The 24,310-nt window shown below is 39.1% G+C and overlaps 2 protein-coding genes across 2 annotated transcripts; one reads left to right on the forward strand and one right to left on the reverse strand.

Moving 5' to 3' along the window:
* Positions 1–4,590: 4,590 nt before the first annotated feature.
* On the reverse strand, positions 4,591–10,742 carry ube2g1a (ubiquitin-conjugating enzyme E2G 1a (UBC7 homolog, yeast)). The gene is made up of 6 exons (XM_062988308.1): positions 10,587–10,742; positions 7,589–7,691; positions 7,025–7,122; positions 6,587–6,765; positions 6,335–6,458; positions 4,591–4,834 (listed from the first exon to the last, which is right to left on the reverse strand). The coding sequence occupies exons 1-5, from the start codon at positions 10,630–10,632 to the stop codon at positions 6,372–6,374; spliced, it is 513 nt and encodes a 170-aa protein (XP_062844378.1). The 5' UTR covers positions 10,633–10,742; the 3' UTR covers positions 4,591–4,834; positions 6,335–6,371.
* A 3,328-nt stretch (positions 10,743–14,070) lies between these two features.
* Positions 14,071–24,310, forward strand: spns3 (SPNS lysolipid transporter 3, sphingosine-1-phosphate (putative)). Its single transcript, XM_062988616.1, has 13 exons — positions 14,071–14,184; positions 14,482–14,721; positions 15,378–15,443; positions 18,095–18,231; positions 19,323–19,474; positions 20,410–20,476; positions 21,047–21,189; positions 21,282–21,434; positions 21,855–22,044; positions 22,364–22,429; positions 22,519–22,617; positions 23,649–23,820; positions 24,076–24,310. The coding sequence occupies exons 2-13, from the start codon at positions 14,502–14,504 to the stop codon at positions 24,105–24,107; spliced, it is 1,497 nt and encodes a 498-aa protein (XP_062844686.1). The 5' UTR covers positions 14,071–14,184; positions 14,482–14,501; the 3' UTR covers positions 24,108–24,310.

Here is a 24,310-nt window from a genome sequence, read left to right on the forward strand (position 1 = left end):
GGGTAGCACTGTTGCCTCACAGCAAGAAGGTCCTGGGTTCGATCCCCAGGTTGGGCGGTCCAGGTCCTTTCTGTGTGGAGTTTGCATTTTCTCCCCGTGTCTGTGTGAGTTTCCTCCGGGTGCTCCGGTTTCCTCCCACAGTCCAAAGACATGCAAGTGAGGTGAATTAAAGACACTAAATTGTCCATGACTGTGTCGATATAACCTTGTGAACTGATTAAACTTGTGTAACGAGTAACTACCAATCCTGTCATGAATGTAACCAAAGTGTAAAACATGACGTTAAAATCCTAATAAACAAACAATCTTTCTTCGCATATCCCAGCTTATTTGGAAGCTGGGGTCAGAGCACAGGGTCAGCCATCGTCTGGCACCCCTGGAACAGGGAGGGTCAAGGGCCTTGCTCAAGGACCCAGCAGTGGCTGCAAAGCAGAGCCACTTTTTGAACCGCCAATCTTCCAGAAGATAGCCCAAAGCTCTACCCACTAGGCTACCACTGTCCCCAGATAAATAAATAAAAAACATGATTTATTTTGTAAGCTAGTGTACTGTGTAGCCTACCGTTCTAAAACTGAGCTGTTGTTGTTTATAGGCATTTAGAATGAAAAATCTTTAGATAACTATAATTCAGCCTCTTGACCAAAGATGGTTTTTATGACAGTGCTACAATAAAAGTGACAAAGCTCTACAATACATACTATGCTGTCTTGATTCGGTTTGTCCATCTTAGATTGTGTGGCTGGTTTATCTCAAATCCAAGCCCATGGTACATTTGAAATTAATTTCATGTTTCTCAAATGATGCAAACTGCAGAGGGCAAAAAAAACCCCGAAAATGTCTAAATTGATTCCATTTTGAATTTGTTTACAACAGTACACTGTGTCCTTCAATTATTTTCTTCTTTGTCTTCCAGTATCAACATTTAAGGACAAGGTGATAATGTTCATTTTGGACCTTTGCAATAATAAAAGTGTTCTCACAGAACATTTATCTTCTTTAACAAAACGTTTCAAAGACCAATTAATGCTATGGTGTAATTTAACTAAACTAATAAAGTTCACCCATAGATATGCCAGTCATCTTCCAATCAAGTCGGTATTTCAAGCTTTCATTTATCTGCAGCATTCATATATACAGTATACACACACAGGCTTTTGGAGGCTTCAGGGAGTATCTGATTTTGCATGATTGGCCTAGAAAATTCTAGTTTACTAGGTTATGCCCCACAGTAAATTAAAGTAAATAAATAAAGTAAACAAATAAAAAAATTACACAGCATTCATTAATGTGCTGCACTAAGAATTGTATAAGTAAGGTTAGGAGCTACATCTCAATTGAAGTCCAGATCCAGACTAAAGCCCTCTTATTGGTTACAATCAGGAATAATGAAAAAGACAGTGTGTTGTAGAGAAACACCATCCATCCATATGCTCGCCAGGAGTCGGGATCAACTTGACAGCACTTAACAAAACCAACAGTAATAATAACAATTGCTATAATAAGTGTTGCATGTACAGTGTATCACAAAAGTGAGTACACCCCTCACATTTCTGCAAATATTTCATTATATCTTTTCATGGGACAACACTATAGACATGAAACTTGGATATAACTTAGAGTAGTCAGTGTACAGCTTGTATAGCAGTGTAGATTTACTGTCTTCTGAAAATAACTCAACACACAGCCATTAATGTCTAAATAGCTGGCAACATAAGTGAGTACACCCCACAGTGAACATGTCCAAATTGTGCCCAAATGTGTCGTTGTCCCTCCCTGGTGTCATGTGTCAAGGTCCCAGGTGTAAATGGGGAGCAGGGCTGTTAAATTTGGTGTTTTGGGTACAATTCTCTCATACTGGCCACTGGATATTCAACATGGCACCTCATGGCAAAGAACTCTCTGAGGATGTGAGAAATAGAATTGTTGCTCTCCACAAAGATGGCCTGGGCTATAAGAAGATTGCTAACACCCTGAAACTGAGCTACAGCATGGTGGCCAAGGTCATACAGCGGTTTTCCAGGACAGGTTCCACTCGGAACAGGCTTCGCCAGGGTCGACCAAAGAAGTTGAGTCCACGTGTTCGGCATCATATCCAGAGGTTGGCTTTAAAAGATAGACACATGAGTGCTGCCAGCATTGCTGCAGAGGTTGAAGACGTGGGAGGTCAGCCTGTCAGTGCTCAGACCATACGCCGCACAATGCATCAACTCGGTCTGCATGGTCGTCATCCCAGAAGGAAGCTGATGCACAAGAAAGCCAGCAAACAGTTTGCTGAAAACAAGCAGTCCAAGAACATGGATTACTGGAATGCCCTGTGGTCTGACGAGACCAAGATAAACTTGTTTGGCTCAGATGGTGTCCAGCATGTGTGGCGGCGCCCTGGTGAGAAGTACCAAGACAACTGTATATTGCCTACAGTCAAGCATGGTGGTGGTAGCATCATGGTCTTGGGCTGCATGAGTGTTGCTGGCACTGGGGAGCTGCAGTTCATTGAGGGAAACATGAATTCCAACATGTACTGTGACATTCTGAAACAGAGCATGATCCCCTCCCTTCAAAAACTGGGCCTCATGGCAGTTTTCCAACAGGATAACGACCCCAAAAACAACCTCCAAGATGACAACTGCCTTGCTGAGGAAGCTGAAGGTAAAGGTGATGGACTAAACCCAATTGAGCACCTGTGGCGCATCCTCAAGTGGAAGGTGGAGGAGTTCAAGGTGTCTAACATCCACCAGCTCCGTGATGTCATCATGGAGGAGTGGAAGAGGATTCCAGTAGCAACCTGTGCAGCTCTGGTGAATTCCATGCCCAGGAGGGTAAAGGCAGTGCTGGATAATAATGGTGGTCACACAAAATATTGACACTTTGGGCACAATTTGGACATGTTCACTGTGGGGTGTACTCACTTATGTTGCCAGCCATTTAGACATTAATGGCTGTGTGTTGAGTTATTTTCAGAAGACAGTAAATCTACACTGCTATTCAAGTTGTACACTGACTACTCTAAGTTATATCCAAGTTTCATGTCTATAGTGTTGTCCCATGAAAAGATATAATGAAATATTTGCAGAAATGTGAGGGGTGTACTCACTATTGTGATACACTGTATATGTATGCATGTGTTACTTGCATGTATAGTTGTCAGTTATAAAAAAAAGTTTCAAGAAACTCATTATCTTACAAGTCTAAATTTGATTGGTGCAATGTGAATCAAAACTACCAAAAAAATAAAATAAACAACGCTACCTACAGCATATTTAACACTTAGGACCTGATGGAGAACTGTCCACAGGGTAATATAAGATTACAGATCAAAATACATAACCAAAAAAAATACATTCCAGAACACAATTATTGGAAAAAATTATATTTTAGAAGAATTCACTAGGAGACAATTCCATAACATGAAAAATATACATCAGTATTTTGTCTTTGTACATTAGGCAAGAGAACTGCAGTAGTCTGTCAGAGCCAGAATAAAATTAAACTGGTAATTAAGGATTTTATGAAGTAAAGGTGTAGGTGAAACTCGATCATCATTCAAATGCACGCACACACACACTTAAAAAAAAAAAAAAAAACTACAGTTGAAGCATGCTTAGCAAATAGTCACCAGACAAAAAAGGATAAAAAAAATTCCTGTGAAAGGATTTGCTCAAATGAGTGAGGTGAATGCTAAATGGTCAAAACACTGAAAACTAACATGTTGAGTGAATTGGATACACTACACACATGGGTGGGCAAAAGGAACATTATTGCTACACCAAATTTTAATCTTTAATAAGCCAATATGCTGGTACAAAGGGTTAGAAAAGAAAATTCACACGTTAACACTAGCTTAAAGGAGCGTTAGAGCAATTTCTGAACGGCTCCCCTTTTAGCTCTCGATTCAATGCAGGAGGTGCAACAAGCCAAGCAATTTCAATCGGAGGCACTTCTGAAAAGAAAGACAAATTAAAAGCTGAGCTTAAACATGCAGGTTATCACATCTGATGGGTTTCCTTGTAAGTTCCGCCAGCACTGAAAACTCACCGCAGAGCCGAGCACAAGTGCAGTCCTGTTCAGTAGAACTTCTCTACAGCCGAAAGCGAAGCCACTCCCCTCCCCAGCCCACCCACCCGAGTTAAAACCAATCCAAGGACTTGTGCCATTTATTGTTCTAAAATAACTCTTTTTCATGTCCTCAAGGAAATAAGGTGTCCAACATGACATGCATGCTGAACTCTAACACAAGAGGTGGCACTCACCCTCAGATATCCCTCAAACACCAGCTTATGTGCCCATGATGAAAACCTGCCTTTCTGGCTTTTGTTCCTAGTTCATTTTTAAAAATGAAGCTCTGATAGTATGAGAATTGTTGCTACAAATCATGTCCCTCTATAAGACCTGTAAAAGCTCATTCACACTACATGAGAAGCTGCTGGGGAACAAAAGAGGGAAAATATCTATTCTCTTTAAGATTCTTTACAGGACTTAAATTCTAACTACACAAAGCGCTATTATTTGGTACTAAGTGTGTCACTGGATGAATAGGAAGAGTTTTATATATTATCAGGTTTTGAAGTCTGTGCTATTTACAGGTCTTTACAATTTCTTTCCTGAAAGTTTTATTAGTCCATAGCGTAAAAATGTGTATTCGTCACATGGTATAGTTTTCTGTCCTTTTTTTGGTGTTGGCACGTGCTTGGCTGTTTGCGTCCATGAACAAGCTGTTATTGTTCCATTGCAGCTTATTGATGCCAGCCAGTTTCTGCCAACGTTCAATCAAGAAGAGTCTGGCAATATGGTGGTGGAGGGCAGGAAAACAGTGCCATGTTGGTTCTTGACTGGATACCTGTTGGAGACAAAAATAAGAAAGTTAAATAAGAAATACATTCTAATTCGGCGTTACAAATACCAGTGTTCATTTTGACTACAAGCACAAGATTACTTATGTAGAGTCGGTATGAAACACTGAGTCGATAAGATCAGGGTTTTTCAACCCCTGGGTCGTGAGCCAGATAAAACATATAATATACATAATTAAATTATAATAATTAAATAAACACATTTCAACTGGCACATAAACAACTGCTTTATCCAGGTCAGGGTTGCAGTGGGCCTGGTTCAAACACCAACACCAACATAGAAGGAAAGATGAACCTGTATTGCCCCCTAGTGAGTAAATGAGTAGTTCGTACATGCACACACAAGCCCAGTCACTGTAGGACAGGGTTTTTCCACACTTTTTTTTTTTTTTTTTTTCCAAAAGTGGACTCGCATTTTGTCCATGATTTTTACACGACCCAGGCAACATAATGCATCTTACTTTCTTGACCAACATCAGTGCCCCTTAACAAAAGCTCGTGACTAAATGAAAGTCTTGTAAGAAGCCCTCTAGGAAGAGTGGCTGTTATAGCTGATTTAATACCATTTTGGCCATAGTGTAATTGGAGTGGGATGTCGAACACACTGGAATGGGATATACAATCATAATAAGATTTACCCATAACATTGAATTTTTTCCTGTAAAACTTCAGATCCCCCTAATTGATTTAATATTTTTGTTAATCAAAATACAATGAAATCCCAGTGGACCACTGAACTCAACCAAATAGAAAATAGGCTTTATACACAGCACATGCCAGAGTCCCTTAAAGCCTGTTAAAACAGGCTAGTTCAGCAATGCCAAAGCATGGCAGCCAGTGCCAAGACACTCAAACTAATGATTTCTGACATACAGAGCCGGAGCCTATCCCAGCTCCAGCTTTTCAGTGGGCGCAAGGCACAAAGTAACACCCTGGACGGGGCGCCAGTCCATCGCAGGGCAGACACACATACACACACACCCGAAACCGGAGCTCTCGGAGGAAACCCATACAGACACGGGGAGAACACGCAAGGTCCGCACAGTGCTACCCACCGAGCCACCCTTAAATAAATCAATTATTTAAAATAAATTATGCACTTTCAACTTTGCAGCAACAGTTAAGGGAAGGTCATTTCCTGTTCCAGCATGACTGTGCCCCTGTGCACAAAACAAGTTCTATAAATACATGAAGAAAAACTTGCTTTAAAGAAACTCCATTGCACAGAGCCCTGACCGCCCTACTGAAATGAACCTGAACATCGACTGAGGCTTTCTTTACCAACATCAGTGTCCAGAAATGCAAACGCTCTCTTGACCGAATGGTTACAAATTCCCACAGATGTGGTTGTTGTTATAGCTAAAAAGATCACATGGACATCACTCTGTTTAAATACCATTTGTTTTTAAAATGGAATGTCAAACACACTCATGGGCAGATGTCCAAATACTTTTGGCCATATAGTGTATGTAAAGTCCAGTACTTACCCTGAAAATAGTGACGCTACAGGCTGCTGAATGAACATCAGTCAAAGGCAGTTTCTTGGCTCTTTCGTACACAGCGTGCAACTTTTCTCTTGAATTCACCGTGTCTGTCTTCCCTCCACTCTTTCTGAAATATTATTAAAAATGGGTTGATGGTAAATTTGAATGCAACAACCTATGCCACACTAACCACGTTTAAAAAGTCAGTAATCAAATATTACTGCGGACGTTAAACAATCTATAACAGAAACTTACCGCTGCATCAACATTGGCCGGCGAGTCTCCGTTGGGATCCGCTAGCATAGATATAACACTAATCATAATGGTCTCCACAGTGTGGATGGGAAGCCAACGTTCCTCTGGTTTTTCGTAGCCATACTTGTCCTCTCCCGGCTCGTGCAAAATAGAGATACAAACGTCACCGTTCTTGTCAACTGAAAACAACACAGACAGAAAACACAACGTGAATACTGCTTTATCTGGGTAAACAGAACTACAATGTTAATTAATCAATCAACCAATGGACTGACAGCATAGTTCTCCACCCCCTTTATTTAGTGGTCACCACAGCAAATGATTCTGCATACCAGACTTGGCAGTTTGTATGAGGTTGTGCATCTCCCACTGGCTAGGCTTATTTTAAACATGACATTTAATAAATTGTTTTAAACTAAAAACGAACAGCTGTCTTACCGTTTGGATGCCATATCTCTGTGATGAATTTCATTTTGGGAGGCCTGAGAGGATAGTCTTTGGGAAATGTTAGATGGGCTTTAAACACTCCACCCTCACTGTAAAGAAAAAAATAAGGATTTTTAAGTGTGAACAGATATTCTTAATCCCCTGCAATCACCTTAGGCTTGATGCACAGACAAAAAAACCTAATAAACAATTTTCAACAACGACCAGCAATAGTAAATAACTGCAGCATAAAAATCCTAACACACTTCTGTTAATTACATCTAAATCATTGAAAATAATACTGTAATACTGAATGCTTTAGTAACACCCTGGTCAGGGTCGCTGTGCATCCAGGTTCCCTAGAATCACTGAACAATGCAGTATCACACCCTGGACACGACGCCAATCTATTGAGGGGACTCTGTGTAAAGATGCCTTATGACCACAGCGGTCAATTCTTATAACATGTATATATTCTAACTGTAGAGTTCCAATAGTAAGCAGCATTAACTTGGCACATTCTGCCAATCCTAGAAAAAAACTGGATCAGGAAGGCAAGACAGTCACTGTACTTACTACAATGTGTCAGGAGGACCGATTATCAGCACTTCCCATCTGTAAAGGTCATTATCATCTATCAGTCCTGCAGAGAAACCCTCGACTGGATTTTTATTTAATTCTGAAAAAGAGAAAGATGTAGATCAAGGAACTGGATATGTCTAATATGGCTTAATATGATTGTCATGCATAAATACACAAATAGTACCAACACCATAAACACCACCAACACAGCCATAAACTTTACTTATTGTACCGTAATGGATATTGAATTGATTATTGTTGACTGTGACTTTATCTGCTCTGCCTTTAAACTGACTAGGTCTTAAAAATGTAATTGAAGACCCTTTTTTAACCTTTCCAACAGGTAAAGCAAAAGAAACACTCCCTGAAGGTTATTTTTTCCAAAATGATCAATGTGCATCTTTCTCTGTCATAAACATAGCCACTAATAAAAACTGTAGTGCAATTGGAGAACAGTGCAATCTGGTCTGGTTCTTGTTTGTGGATGGGCTCCAGCTTATGCAACACATGCTTAGAGTCCCTAAGTGTAAATCTATCTGCACATGGCTTTTGGTTGTCCTTATGGGTTATAAGCGTTGGCCTGGCCCCAGCTACTGCATGTGCTTTTCTTATGAAGCACAGCAAATGCGGTTCATGCGAGTTTTCTCTGAGTGCACCAGTTTCTTTCCACTTCCTATAAACATCCGGAGAGCATATGGTCATCCTAATCTACCTTAGGTATTAGCGTGTGATTGCATGGTGACCAAAGATCATCTGCATGACATTAGTATTTTATATAAGGGGTGTGTATAGAATGCATTTAAGACAATATTTTTCTAATTCTTGTTTGGGCAGTCCTTTGGTATCCACAATAACCAAGACAATTTAATTACAAAAATGGGTAAGAAGGGCAATAAGCCTTTGTCCTCAGAAGTAAAAAATAAAAAATAAAAAAATAAAAAAATAAAAAATAAAAAAAGAAGCAATAAATAGTATTGCAATAAAAAAAAAAGGAAAGCAGTTTTTGCAGACTTGGCCAAAAAGCAGTAAAGCTACTTTGGGATGCTCCCTCCAGCAATATTAATTCAAAGCGTAGCTGATAAACAGTTTTTTCTTGGTGACAACATGGGTTAAGTTGTAGTGGAAGGCCTTTGAGATGCACTGTTAGTTTAGAATTTGCTTTAAGTATAACAGGCAGGACTGGCACCAGTTTGGACTACACAATTGAATCACCGCAAAAATGACTCAGTGGAAAAAAAAAAAACACAACAATGGCCTACAAATATATTCAGACAATTTAATTACTGTTACTTCTAAAAGAAAAGTAGATATCTTAGTCATGCCAAATCAACCATCATATTGGAGCTTCATCTGGAAGGCATTACCAAGGCCTAATGATGACTTGCTTTCCAGCAAGTTACCTTGCAAGCTCTTTGGGAGAATTATTGATGTCAAATCTGCTTTTCTTGTAGCTTACTTTAATTGCACTTGTTAGCTACCTGTATTGTGACATGTTAGCCTTATTCAATCGCTTATTAAAGCCTTATAAATCACTTATTGACATAAATCTCAATAAAATGTTTCATCCATAATTTCATGCATGCAGTAAAGCAAACAAAAACTTGGCATGAGCTGGTCCTAATTGTCAAAAACAATTTAATATATTTAGAAAAACTATAATATAGTTAATGCAATTATTTATTTGACTATATAAAGCTAAAATGTATCACTAGTAATAAGATTACAAGAATATGGTTACTGAAATTGAACAAATATGAATGTATCTTGTGTACAAATTTATAATTGGTGAAAAATGACCATCTACGTTTGTATTTTTGTGTTTAAATATTGCTGTCACTTGAAAATATCATGTGATGAATCAAAATATCACAAACATGGTTATGGAGAAGCACATCAGATGAGTTACTAGTCAAGTAAGCTAGCTTTTGAAATTGTAATTCCGGCCTCGCCCTGTGTCTTTTAGAGAAATGTCTTTTGACACATTACATAGTAGGAAAATGTGCAATTCTGTACCCATTTGCCCACCCAAAGCAAATGGGACACGGTGCCCCCCTTGATGCCTCTTACGCAAGACGAGCCGTCATTCACAAACCCGGCTGACCAAATCGCCACAAGTGGTGGACAAACAACAGAGTAAACAAGCTTGGTTTGAAAGTGCGTAACGACGAACAACAAAGTGGAATGTAAACAACGATTCCTCTTTGTGATTTCACAGGAAATATGACTCAAATTACTGCTGATCCTTGGCCACAAGCTGGCTAAACAAGCCTGCTAACTTTAGCCTGCTAGCTGAGAAAAACAAAGGGATTTGATTACCACACTGCAGTAGTGACTTTGACATGTCGCATTATAAACACGCTGCTGGTTGTTTCAAACCCCAAAATAAAACGTTAATACAGTCGCCATTTTGTCGCCATGTATATAAACCATACTGAAAGAATATGGGCTGTGTTGGCCAATGTTGAAAACCTCAGGACAGTTAGCTAGACGTGGCTTGATAGACGTCAATGGTTTGTTAGCCTCTAAGCTAACATCAAGTTAGCAGAGTGAGTATAGCTCAGGGCAGCCGGTAGGCTGAATCAGGCCCAGCGTTCTGATTAATCTGAGCATTTTTTAAATGTATAAATACAAACACGTGTCTAATTAAACCAAAACAAGTACTAACATATGTTCGTTATTTTACATGAGAAATGTTAACTGATCAAGAATACAAAGAAGCCCGTTATACGAGCAGGGCCGAATTAGTAAGATTAGCTAAGCTAGAGCAAAGCTAACATGCTAGTCTGCGTTCAAACGGTTACACTGTCTGTGTCCCAAACCGCGTCCTACCGTACTACATAGTACACCAAATCACCACACCTTTAATACTATTTAATCACGCACTGCAGCACACAGTGCGCTTTTTGGTACACAGCCGCTTAAAACACACCGGTTGCCAGCCTAACCGATCAGCTTCTTTTCTATTTTCGGAAACAGTCTCTTTTTAAATTACCTGCCAACTGTCTTCTGAGTAACAGTGCTGACTGCGGCTCCGTCATCTTATTTCTATATTAAATGTGAACGAATAAACTAAAGAAAGCCGAAGTGAATAAATACTCGTTGGTGTCTGCCTGTCCTGTCTACTCCGTTTTGCTCGACATTCTGATCAGTTAGGCGCATGCGCAGTGTTTACAATTAAAAGCCACGAGAAAAGCGAGAGCACGGGAACGTTTATGGGTGTTGTGTCTGCGCATGCGTCACGCAAATACACCCGTTGAATTGATGGCTACATAATTATTATTGAAAGTTTAATTCCGTTTAACAAACGAAATAAATAAAGAAAACTGCCAGTTTAAAATGTGCTCTTATCAGTACTGTTCAATTATTTTAGTATCACCAGTGAGGTGTGCATTTCTGTAGAACACAATTTCTATAGAACACAGTTGTAAAAGTGTAAACAAAGCACCTGAAAACCCAGATCTGAGCAGAGTCTGTTTCAACTCCCTTGTCTTGGTCACAAATAAAAACATGGCAGACCCCTTTGCTAAACAGCTAGAATCTTAAGACAACGTGATTGTGCGGAGGGGAACACTAGGTCTGCACTAGATCATCTTGTAAATGCTATAACCACTATTCCACCCCACCCCATACACCTGTAAAAAATCAAACAGACACAGTTCATCTAATTTTCTAAATAGTTTATGCCAAACACACACAGAACCCAACCTCATTTTGTTTTTAGATGTAGAGAACCTTGCAGACTTGGCCCCACTAGGTATGCTGTCTTTTCAGCATCCATATGGGTCAATCCAGGGTCAATGCTGCCATGCCATTAATACTATTTGTAGACAAGACTAAAGTGACATTTAAAACCTTCTCAGAGAGGTTGTTACTTGACTAAACAATCTTGCAACAACATACTGTAACAAAATATTGATCAGTGCACTTTCAAGCCATGAAACCTTTAAGTAAGGTTAATTGCATAAAGACTGTATGAAGCATTGTGGTCTCTGGAAGCCCAAACAATGTCCGTCTTGACAGTGAGTTGTTACAATCTATACACCTAAACTTAGCTTAGCCCTTTCCCATTGCCCTGTGCCCTAAAGAACAATAAGATCTGTTTTCAATTGCACAAGGGTTCTTATGAACGTAGGAGCAGTTCACTGAAGGTGATGCTATTACACCATTCACTATCAGACTCTAAGAGTGAATATGTGAATATTTTTGGTTTACCTCACTGCGCCTGTTGTGGTGTTTAATTTCCACCCATTTGAACTGCTTCGGTATGCTTGGTCCCTGGTCATGAAGAATAACCAAATTTAGCACGGGTACTTAGGTACAATGATCCACTTGGCAATTGAGACATAATAGATTTAAAAAGGAACCGTACATTAGGGTACCATGCAGTGGAAAAGGAGTATAACTGATACATTTAGAAGATTCTCCACTAGATGGAGACTTCTCTTACTGAAGTTTGAATTATTGGCATCATGACGCTTTTTCAGCAGATTTCTCTTCACAACAATAGTATCTAAAAATACAGCCATCTAGCAACTATATTTGCTCATATAAGCTGTAAAGATACCCTGCACTGTATGCCCAAAAGTATAAACACCCTTCCAAATTATTATTTCAACCCCTCCTATTATATTATTTCAACTATACATCGATCAACCATAACATTAAAAGTACCTCCCTGTTTCTACACTCACTGTCCATTTTATCAGCTCCACTCACCATAGAGAAGCACTTTGTAGTTCTACAATTACTGACTGTAGTCCATCTGTTTCTATGCATGCTTTTTTAGCCTGCTTTTACTATGTTCTTCAATGGTCAGGACCACCACAGAGCAGGTATTATTTGGGTGGTGGATCATTCTCAGCACTGCAATGACACTGACATGGTGATGGTGTGTTAGTGTGTGTTGTGCTGGTATGAGTGGATCAGACACAGCAGCACTGCTGAAGTTTTTAAATACTGTGTCCACTCACTGTCCACTCTATTAAACACTTCTACCTAGTTGGTCTACCTTGTAGATGTAAAGTCACAGACGATCGCCCATCTATTGCTGCTGTTTGAGTTGGTCATCTTCTAGACCTTCATCAGTGGTCACAGGACGCTGCCCAAGGGGTGCTGTTGGCTGGATATATTTGGTTGGTGGACCATTCTCAGTCCAGCAGTGACAGTGAGGTGTTCAAAAACTCCATCAGCGCTGCTGTGTCTGATCCACTCATACCAGCACAACACACACTAACACACCACCACCATGTCAGTGTCACTGCAGTGCTGAGAATGATCCACCACCCAAATTATACCTGCTCCGTGGTGGTCCTGGGAGAGTCCTGACCATTGAAGAACAGCATGAAAGGGGGCTAACAAAGTAGGCAGAAAAATAGATGGACTACAGTCAGTAATTGTAGAACTACAAAGTGCTTCTATATGGTAAGTGGAGCTGATGAAATGGACAGTGTGTGTAGAAACAAGGAGGTGGTTTTAATGTTATAGCTGATCGATGTGTAACAGTCTGTTCCAGAATGACCGTGCATAAAATGTGGTCCCTCAACACATGGCTTCATGACGTTATAAACACATTTGGAATGAACTGGAACATCAATTACATGCTAACAAAATATACTTGATCAGATATATGCATATATACATGCATTGTTTTGGTGGCGTTTAATACACACAGGCTTTACATGGGCAACCCCCATGGGCATAAGGGTTGTTCCAAAATCAGCACATTTGTTCAGCTGAGGTTTGTTGCTAATTACATAAACAACGAAATCAGCAAGAGTAAGGGCTTTATTTTTATGACCGGTAACCTCTAAGCCCAAGATGGTGTAAAGTTTATTTGAGTGTGGACACCTGAGTTTCAGCAGCTTTGAGTCTTTTGAGACCTGTTATTGTGGTTCTTGGAATACATTTAACCATCTGGAAAGTTTTTCTCTGTATAAGATGAAAGTTTTGGGTTCTAATTTTTACGGTAATACCATGCACATACTTTCTAAAATCTCTGTTTTACATCATGTGTCTTTGAGAGTATAAATGAATATGATTAGGAAAGCAGTGCCAAGCTAAAAACAAGGAAGCCCTGGTCCTCTTGCTCTAGTTGGATAACTCTGTTACTTAGATACCACTGGCCGGGCAGCCAAAAGCCTTTCTGTGTTACTCTGTTATGATATAATGTTAGCAACATGGAGCACACTGAATGTCAAATTAAAATAGGTAATCTATTGATCAACCATAAAAAGTGACATTCTCAATATAGCTTAAAAACAACAACAACTGACTTCCTTGTTAAGAAGCTATAAAAGCTGTGTGGCTGAAGCTGAGAATACTAATAAGAGAAAACCCATTGTGGTGTGTGCGTGGCGTCACAAGGAACTGTTTGCAAGCATGTGACCAAAGACGGGGGCAGGGCTCAGTACTAACTTTATAATCAGGCAGTTTAGGGAATACACACAGATCTTCATGTATTAGGCTGTGCAGGTTATGCAAATGCTTTCTGAAGCCCCTGGTTACCCAACTGCATAGAGCATCAGAGAACAGAGAGCGTGGGAAAGCATGGATTGAAAAGAACAAGACATCAAGACTGAATTCAACCCAATGTAAGCCAATTTATAATTAGGTACTGAATGTACTTACAGTATTGGACATTTAAGAAATAAAATGTTGTTGTTTGTTGCAGCCTGTTTATTAGGTTAAAATGAAAGCTTGTAGGAGTTTAAGAAATAAAGATTTAGTTTTGTAGCCAAAGTAGAATTCTGTGAAATGCATAGCTGCCAGACTTCAGTTAACAAGTGACAGCATAGCTGTCTTTTGCAAAAGAGGAATTTCCCACTTAAACTGAATTGTCCGGTGTTGCTGTTAACCACAGACTGTCCTTTTCAAACTTCTTACCAAAGTGTGAGGACCGTTTTTTACCATGGAGGAAGGAAACCCAGATGGCCCAACTCAGCCAGCGGAAAGGTTGCATTCAATCTCGATCAAGAGTCAATGCTATGGCTCCATAAGCGATGAACCTACAGAGAACCAGTCTTCCTCCACCAACACCAGTGTCGTCTCACCTAGAAGTTCATATGTTGCTGTGGCTGTGCTCTGCTATGTAAATCTGCTTAACTATATGGATCGCTATACAATTGCAGGTAAGGAGACCAGTTCAGAAGTCTTGTATGTCCAAGATAGAAAAGTTGTGACACCAGTGAGTTCCTGAGACCACTGAGTTGCAGCTATTGATTGTTTTTTAATGCAGGGTTTTTTAAACTCACATGTTTTTTTACCACGACCAAGGCAACACGAACAATGCATCAAAACGAAATATACTTAATAAAATTAATTAGGACAATCTGGTCCAACTGTGGTTTACAATGTAATGTAAAGCCTCCACAAGGGGGCACATGTGGACAAGTTCATTTAATGTTTATATACCTGTTAAAATTTGTTTATTTAATTATTTCTCTGCGACCCATTTTTTTTGGCTCACGACCCACTCAAGGGATGACCCAGGATTTGAAAAACGCTGCTTTAATGTACCCCTTAACTGATTGCTTTTGACCATTAGAAGTAATCTGCATTGAGTAAAATGTCTATGTATATTTTATTTGTTGTTTATGCCCATGAACACATGACACATTCCAGGATGATGAGTGTACAGTTTGGAAATACCAGTTTTAATTTTATTGACTACTGGATGTGATTGTCTCAAATTGTGACGTTTTCCTCAAACTGAAATGTCGTGAATGTGACCTTTCTCATTTTTATAAGTAACGACATCTATCACATCATTCTGTTTGGATTCCAGGAGTTTTGCCCAGCCTGCAGAACTACTTTGGGATCAGCGACAGCACATCTGGGCTACTGCAGACAGGTATCAACTTTAAAGATCCAACTCTTGTGTATAACAGACTAGTACCAGTTTATATTTTTATGCTCTTAATTCGAAAAAATGAAACCGAGCTTCCGTTCACTTCAATCTATAAGTTCAAAGTTCTGGTGACCTAGATACCTGTTTAGAATTTGCACCAAAAGGACCTGTTAACGTTCAAGGCCAGGGCTTGCAGTATTGTTTGCTACTGAGTGATTTTGAATATACTATCCCACATTGTATAGCACCACACAGACAGAATAAACACAATGGTCTGGTTGGCTGTTGCTGCATCTCTGTCATCAATAACATTAACTATAATAACATTATGCTATTTAATTTACCCTTCTACACAAGGTCTGTGTTTTTTTCCCAGCAGAGATACATTGTTAAATAAGATGTTTTGTAATTACATTCTGACTACACTGAATGTGTACAGTCGGTAACAAATGTAATACATTATTGCCAGTAATTTACTGAAGGAAATTATGTAGCCCATAAAAAGTGCTGTGCGTCTACACTACCAAAGATTGTTTAGTACATATTGAGATCATGCCACATCCAACCCAAAGGTTCTGATTTTAAATGATTAAATGATTATAAATAGAATTATATTAATCGTAAACACCATGTCGAATGCTGGGTTATCCTAAGATTAGATTTTTTTCCTCCACTGGTTAATTTAAACCTACTACTTTACCCAACAAAAACATCGTATTGTGTGAAATTATGCAGCACATTTGAGATGATTAATCATATGCTTGCAGCAAGTGTGGATGTCATGAGTGTGATGGAATTCATGGGAAAAATATTGAGCAGGTAGACTTTGCTATTGGTTAAACAAGCTATTGTTTTTATTTCTTGTTCAGGCCAGTCCATGCAGTGAAAAAACATGTGTAATGCAATTGTACACTTTCTATTTGTGCCTGAAAATCACTTGAGTGAACTAGTCTGGTATGTACGTTGTTTATCAAGCATGTGGGAACTAGTCTGGAATGTGCGTTGTTTACCAAGAGTGTCAACATTAAGGTGGTCACAATTGCTAGATCTATCAGAAGACCACTTCCTGTTGACTGATGTGCAGTGCACAGTTTTCTTTATACTTCTTATCATGCCTAATGACTAAGCACTTAAGCTGAGAACTAAGATGCACTTCCTAACCTTCTGTAGCATCTTCTGTATCAAAATAAAACTATTACTTTGTTCTAACATTGGATGTTGTTTACTTAAACAAGAGTAAGGAAATGTGTACTGTGGAAGCATTTCTGTAAGTCACTCTGCATAAGAGCATCCTCTAAATGCCAAAAATGTAAATGTAATGAATAAAAACACAGCCTCTCGCTGGGTAAATCATGGCAGGCATGTAGCCAGACACTGGACGCATTCTTCTGAATCAAGTGTGTGCTTGTGTGGACAACGTTGTCCTGGTAACCTTACAATTCATCATGTTCATACTCAGACAAATACGAGGGTTTTTCAAAAAGTTTCCACACTTTTAAAACTTTATTTATTGAGAATTTAAAAAACAAATTACATCACTTTTCTACATAGTCACCTTTTTTTGTCCCAGAGTCATACCATTAGCAAAAAATGTTTTTGGTTGAGCTCGTAGCCACTGATGCACCACTGCTTTCACATCATCATCACATGAAAATCATCTTCCCCTTAAAGCTTCTTTGAGCGTCCAAAAAAGTGGAAATCAGATGGCACTAAATCCGGACTATAAGTGTCTCTCAGATTCTAAGACAAAACCAATTACTACACCTCCTGCCCTCATCGTTTCCAACTAAAATATAAAAATATATCCCTCATATAATGCAGAGAGAGGGATTACAGTTGACTTTCAAATTATTGGCACTGTTGGTAAGATTCTGTCAGGTTAATTAGCACAATTAATTTCTACATATTAACCACATTTAGTAAATGCTAATCCAAAAGCTTTGTGGTTCCCTAGACATTCCCATAAACATGTTCTTATTTTAGTACAAACACTCTTTTCAGACAATGTTGAATAAAGAATGTAGGCTAAGTTTTTATAATTATATTTATTTCACAGGTTTCTAATAGGGGATGTGTACTGGGGCCATTGAAGATTTGACTTGGTGACTGTAAAATCCGAACATTTTCTGCAAATTTGATTAATTACAAACATTCACATGCATCTGTGAATTTTCTTTAAATTCAAGAACGCCAGAGGGGATTTGGCCTCTGTGTCACTTTATATTTATACCCTAGTAATGCATGTCTTATATGTTACAAGGTCATAATCACAATATATATTGGAGGTTAAGAGCAACCCCCCCCCCCCATATACAGAAGTAAAAATGATAAACAAGCATATTCCACTCACTTTACATAATGTTTGGATCTGTCAGTGTCCCCATCAGGTATTGATAGTTTTAGAATGGCTGGAAAACCCAATCCCCCCACTCCAGGTCTGACCCAAAGTTTACTTTGCTAGATAAGAACAGATCAAATAAAAGTTCTTTTGATGTGCATCTGTCAACAAAACATTCTGTACAAGTCTGAACGTTACTAAATGAGCATCCACACTTTCATAGCTGAATTTCAAAAGCCCATCAAGGCTTCAGATCAAAGCCACGTGAAACTCATCAGTTAAACCAAAGGCTGACAAAACACTCACATATTTACAGTGTTTATCTGCAGTTTCATGCTGTTGGCGCCAGTCTTTGGGTACCTCGGTGACCGGTACAACAGGAAGCGGATCATGGTGGCCGGGATGGTCGTGTGGATCGCCACAACACTGGGCAGTTCATTTATCTCAAAGGAGGTACAGCAGTTTTATCCCTGGCTTTTGCAATGATTGTTGTGACATTGTAACTCACTGTTGTTGTTTTCATTTCTTGCAGTAAAATTAAATGCTTACAAATGCTATATGGTCAAAAGTATGTGGACAGCCCTTCTAATTAGTAAGCTTGGGTGTTTTAGACACAACTATTGCTAACTGGGGTGTAAACTTAATTATATGCTACACAACTTGGTGGCAACAATGTACAGAATGCCCTTTCCTGTTTGTCAAGATTGGTGTACTTCAGAGTATGATGAACTGGAACGTCAATTGTGAACCAGTGCCTGACTTCACAGATACTCATTTCAATTAATGAATGAGAGCAGTGAGGTCTGTTATAGCCACAAAGGAGAGGCAAATGTCATATTAATGCCCAACAAGCTAATAGTCATGTGTCCACTTACATTTGCTCATATAGTCTTGCAGTTTCAATGACTTCTTTAAATATGATCATATAAAAAGGGCTAGTTTGACCCAACCCATTGAAAAAACATGGAACAGTGGTCTCCTGCTATGATCAAGGAGCAACCCAAACCATCATCCTGTGTTATGAAAAATGTAAATAGGGCAGCCATGAATTAGAAGCTGCTAACACTTGGGTGACACTATCCACAGTCAAGCAAGTTTGACATTGTCATTAACCTAGAGGCTGTCAGGCTGAAAAAGATCCTGCTACTGCTTTTTCCTTGTCCATGTCATTAGCAACAAGCTTTAGTCAAGTTTTAAGATGTTGATTTTGCAGGAAAGGCTTCGTTCTTCAAAGGCAGTGGTAGCTCAGTGGTTAAGATACTGGACTAGTACTCAAAAGGTTGCTGGTTCAAGCCACACACCCACCAAAGTGCCACTGTTAAGCCTCTGAGCAAGACCCTAAACCCTCACTTGCTCAGATTGTATTCAGTAATTGTTAGTCACTTTGAATAAAAGTGTCTGCTAAATGCTGAAAATGTAAGGGTTGATGTAAAGCTTGGTTGACTGTGGGCAGTATCACTTGCAAAAGTATGTAAACTTTTTACTTTTACTGCGTATTTATAATGTGGACATTTTATCAGATCTGTATTTGTTTCTTGCTGTAGCATTTCGGGGTGTTGGTCTTCATGCGGGCACTGGTTGGCACTGGAGAGGCCAGTTACTGCACCATTGCTCCGACCATTATTGGAGATCTGTTTAGCGGCTCCAAAAGAACCCTCATGATCTCTTTTTTTTATATCTTTATTCCTGTTGGAAGGTAAGAGCGAGGTACAATGTTGATTTAATAACAATGAAATGAGTGAAATAAAAATTTATACATTCCATAACAGACACAACATTTTATTTGTGTTTTAATTAAATAGACTTTTTTTCATAATCAGGGGCCCAACAGTGGCAACTTGATGGTGGTGGGGCTTAAACCAGTGACCTTCCAATTAATAATCTAATCCTCTAACCACCAAATACCATACTATATACAAAGTAGTGTTTCTATTCTATTTTACTATTTCTACTATTTTGAAAACTTTGTGTAGGATTTTCTGTGAATTGAGACACAGCCCTTCAGCTTACAGCCCTAAGCAGAGTTCTTTTTGTTTCGTGTGCAGCCTAAAACTGCAAGTTTTGCATATTATATGAAACATTGTCTTCATTCTTCAAGGATTTCATTTGGTTTTTCATACTGGTTGATCACTCGGATGTTTACAGTGCAGCCCCGATCATGCACAGTATTAAACAGCCTGTATATTCTACTTTCTACATCTATTGAATTAATAAAGTATTTATTTTATGTATTAATCAAATATCAACAGTAGATTGTCCAGTCAATAGAAATTGTGCATTATATATCCCAAATAATTATATTAAATTGCATTGCTTCACACTTGTGGACTCAGTTAACATCCAATGAATCGATGAATTAAACCAAAATGACTCCCAAAACATATACATTCATATTTAAACATGATCAACAGTCAAGTAAAACATCAGCCTGTGCTGGGTGGTTGGATTTTGCTTTTGAAAAAAGCAAGTGAAAGTGAGAAATCTTCGTTCCTCTAAAGCTGTATACCAGCTACCAATGACATAAATAAAAATACTCTTTAACACTTTAATATAAGGCTACTGTATTAATATGTTACATAAAACCTATAACTGTACTTTTGTCCTTTTGTTCAAACTGTTTTCAAATTTAAGTGGTCTTGGATATATTCTGGCTGCCAAAATCGCTACTGCTACAGGAGACTGGCGCTGGGCTCTCAGGGTAAGACTCCTTACAAGTATTAATCCAGACAGACCGGTTAGACAGATTAAATGTGTCAATTAAATGAAAGCTTAATGCTAAATATGGTCCCTTACAAGTATTCTAGAAGTTCTGTAGCCTACAGATTCTAACTGATCATGTTAAAACAGACATGTTTAGAGGGAAGAAGGATTATGGTATTTTTGGAGAACAGCAGACTAGCATCTACAAGCGCTGGCAACTCTACCAGAAAGCAGGAGTCGCTGTTGTGGCGGAAATTAGGAGAGATTTTAGGAGAAATGTCCATACACAGTAAGCTTTTCTGGCAGAATCCACCGCTGGCAGGTGTTAAAGAAGGAGTTGACAACCTCACACAAGTTGGAGGGGGCAGCTGCTGGTGTGTGACTTTCTTCGGCCAGTATAGCATATCACCCCTCTGGCTTTTTTTTTTTGAGTAGTGTGAAGCAGCTGGTCACTTCTTACTTCATACTGGTCAGTGACGGATTCTTACAGAGAGCTGTACCACAAAAATCGCCCAAACCTCTTCTCTAACCAGTGCTGTTCACTAAAGCTGTGTGTATTCTGTTACAGCTGAACCCAATCCTGGGTATACTAGGGTTGCTACTACTTGTTTTTCTGACCCCCAACCCACCTCGAGGAGCCGCCGAAACACACGGAGCAGCATGCACAGAGCGTACATCGTATCTAGAGGACATCAAGTATCTGATTAAAAAGTAGGTAAACAAGAAGAACTAATCCGAGCAGAAATATTCCCGGACAGTCCATTTAGTTCCAGTGTTAACATGTCAAGGTGTTTTTTCTGTAGCCGGAGCTTTGTGTGGTCCTCTTGGGGAGTGACTGCTATGGCTTTTGTGACTGGAGCTTTGGCCTTCTGGACACCAACGTTTTTATCCCGCGCTCGAGTCATTCAGGGAATCACACCTGCATGCTCTAAAGAACCATGTGACCCTTCAGACAGGTACACACAGGCTTATACTTCTTTTTAATGCCGTGTAATGAAATCATTAGTGGATATAAACTTATGTGAACATCTGACTATGAACTTACTGGACATTCCATTCCAAAACCATAGAGCAGCAGGCTCCAGTTAAGTGTCTGTGGGAATTTGTGCTCATTCAGTCCATAAAGCATTTATGAGGTCACAATTATAAATAATAAAGAGCATTTAGGAGGTCACAATTGTAAATAATAAAAATCAATTACAGTACATTAATTAAATTAATTGACTCTTTTTTTCTTACAGTCATACCTCCAAGGTTGCCAGATATTATTCGTGCATAGCTGTTGAAAAACAGCTCGTCTGAGTTGTGAATTGAGTAACAGTCATCATCTGTGTGCATGTTTATTCCTCATTCTGCTTCGTCCTCTCTTTGCTCAGTTACATCTTCGGTGGAATCACAGTGGTGACGGGTATTGCAGGGGTTTTCATAGGCTCCACCATATCCAGGAAGCTGAGAGACAGAGTGGCCAACGCCGATCCACTCATCTGTGCCGTGGGCATGCTCAGTTCTTCACCGTGCTTGTTCATCGCCATCACCCTGGCTTCCACCAGCATTCCTGCCACATATGTATGCTCGCTCTACAGTCCATGTATGATTAAAAACGTTGGTTTAGGGCAATGAGTTCAATTCTTTTTATTATACACTATAAGGGCAAAGGTTTATGGAAACCTGACACTCAGACATCACATCCAAAACGATGGGTAATGATATAAAGTATGTCGTATCATCAAAATTACATTCACATCATAGATCTGGAATCTCCCAAACCCAGATTTGTTCTCTTGTTTATCAGATAGTAAATCATGATTTATTTGCCTAGAAAATGTAAATTATAGGTATGTTGTAAGTATGTTCATTTCAAGCATTAAATCTCTTCATCTTTCAGACTTTTATTGCTATTGGAGAGGTCCTGCTCTCTCTAAACTGGGCCATTCTCGCCGACATCCTTCTGGTAAGAATCTGAACAGCATTATGCACTAACGTGTGAAACGATTCAGACATCGGATATTTTAATCATTTGGTTTTTGCTTTTCATTTTAGTATGTTGTCATACCAACCCGACGGGCAACAGCTGAGGCCTTACAAATTATGGTTTGCCATCTGTTTGGTGATGCGGGAAGTCCGTATCTCATTGGTATTGTAAGTATGCAGTGTAAATAAGTACTGAAAATGTACATTCAGGGATTTTGCAGATGTCTGCAGCTGTTTGGTTTTCTGTGACCTGGATGATTGAAACGTTCATCTTTATACAAAACATGTTTACTAATTTGAGTTCTTTCGTAAGTTTATTGTGATTTTATTTATCTGAAAAGCTGCAGTGACAACTTTAGTAGAAAGCTATATATTGTCATTTAAATTCTAATTATTTCTACTTATTCTATTAGTGCCAATATAAATAGGGTTAGCTCCTTGGGCTACAAAACCAGGGTCCTTACACAGCGTTGAAGTTCCCATCCCTTTTTAGTCCAGTGTCCAGTGTAGCCGACTAGTGGCCAATTTTGTCTGCTGCAGGCACTGCTTATTACTACTAGGGGGCGTCCAGCCAACCGGTAGTGCTAAAGGATTCTTAATGGTTTAACCTTAGGTTAATCAAGGTAAAAAAAGTGCCAAGAAACATACAGTAAACAAAAGTGTTTAAGTTAGTATTTATGAAGTGACTATATGGACTGAAGTATGTTAATTTAAACCCAAAGTGGTACAATGTTTGGTTTCCTCCATTCTAGAACCAATTATTTGGTGTTCCATTGTGTATTTTAACCCAACAGATGCATCATTTTTAAATTCATTGAAAGACATATGTAGAAATAATTAAAAGTTTATGGTTGCCATGTTCCTTGTGTACAGTGTTTGACCTCAGCTGCATATAGCAGTGATTCTCAAACTCTGAATGAACTGTGGATTAATGCTGGTCTCACAAGAAAAGAACATACAGAAAAGCACATGGTTATGTAAACCTAGCCATTGCTGGGACACATATCAGTGTGGGACTGTTAGTGCTGGTCCCAAACCTGGATAAATAGGAGGGCTGCATGAGGAAGGGCATCTGGAGAATGATCTGCTGTGGCGACCTCTAACAGGAGCAGCCGAAATGAATTATTCAGTCCAAAATACAGTTTGAGAATCCCTGGTATTAAGTATATGGACTGAACTCTCTCTTTTCCCCCATCCAGATATCTGATGCTCTGAGTAAACTCGAACCAAATTCTGCCAGCTGGAGGTTTAGCAGTCTGGAGTACAGTGTCATGCTTTGCCCCTTTGTTGGTGTTTTGGGAGGTCTCTTCTTCCTCCTTACTGCACTCTATATCAAAGCAGACAGGAAAGCTGCCGAGATCCTGATGAAAGGTAATATCATATTGCATGTGCACACCTCCTTCTATGGGCATCTATATAAAGTCCAACTTTGTATCTATAACAGTCTCCACTCTATGTTTACTTAAGTTCTTATAGGAACTAGTTAGAAGTTGAAAGTATATGATTTATTTTGGAAGTCAAAAACAACTTATTTTAATAATTAGAAAGAGTTTATACACTATTGGCTCACAAGTGTACATACTTCAGCTTTACATAGTAGATGACAATTTTTTCTGTGTGTTCCAGGAGAGATAGTAAACCAGGCTGAACCCACCTAAAAGTCAAAGAGATGCAGGGAGCGCACACACTGACATTACTGTAGAGCATTTAAATATTGAAATGGCTTGAAAACTGAAGCACTTCTTTGCAAACATTGCTTTTAGGCTTTTTGTACATACTCAAATTGTTCATATTTTATAACAGTTTTATTTTACTACGTTGTCTTTGTTCAAGGATGTATCAGATTTTAATTGTATGATTT

Source organism: Trichomycterus rosablanca, chromosome 26 (assembly GCF_030014385.1).
Source record: "Trichomycterus rosablanca isolate fTriRos1 chromosome 26, fTriRos1.hap1, whole genome shotgun sequence".
NCBI classification, from domain to species: Eukaryota; Metazoa; Chordata; class Actinopteri; order Siluriformes; family Trichomycteridae; genus Trichomycterus; species Trichomycterus rosablanca.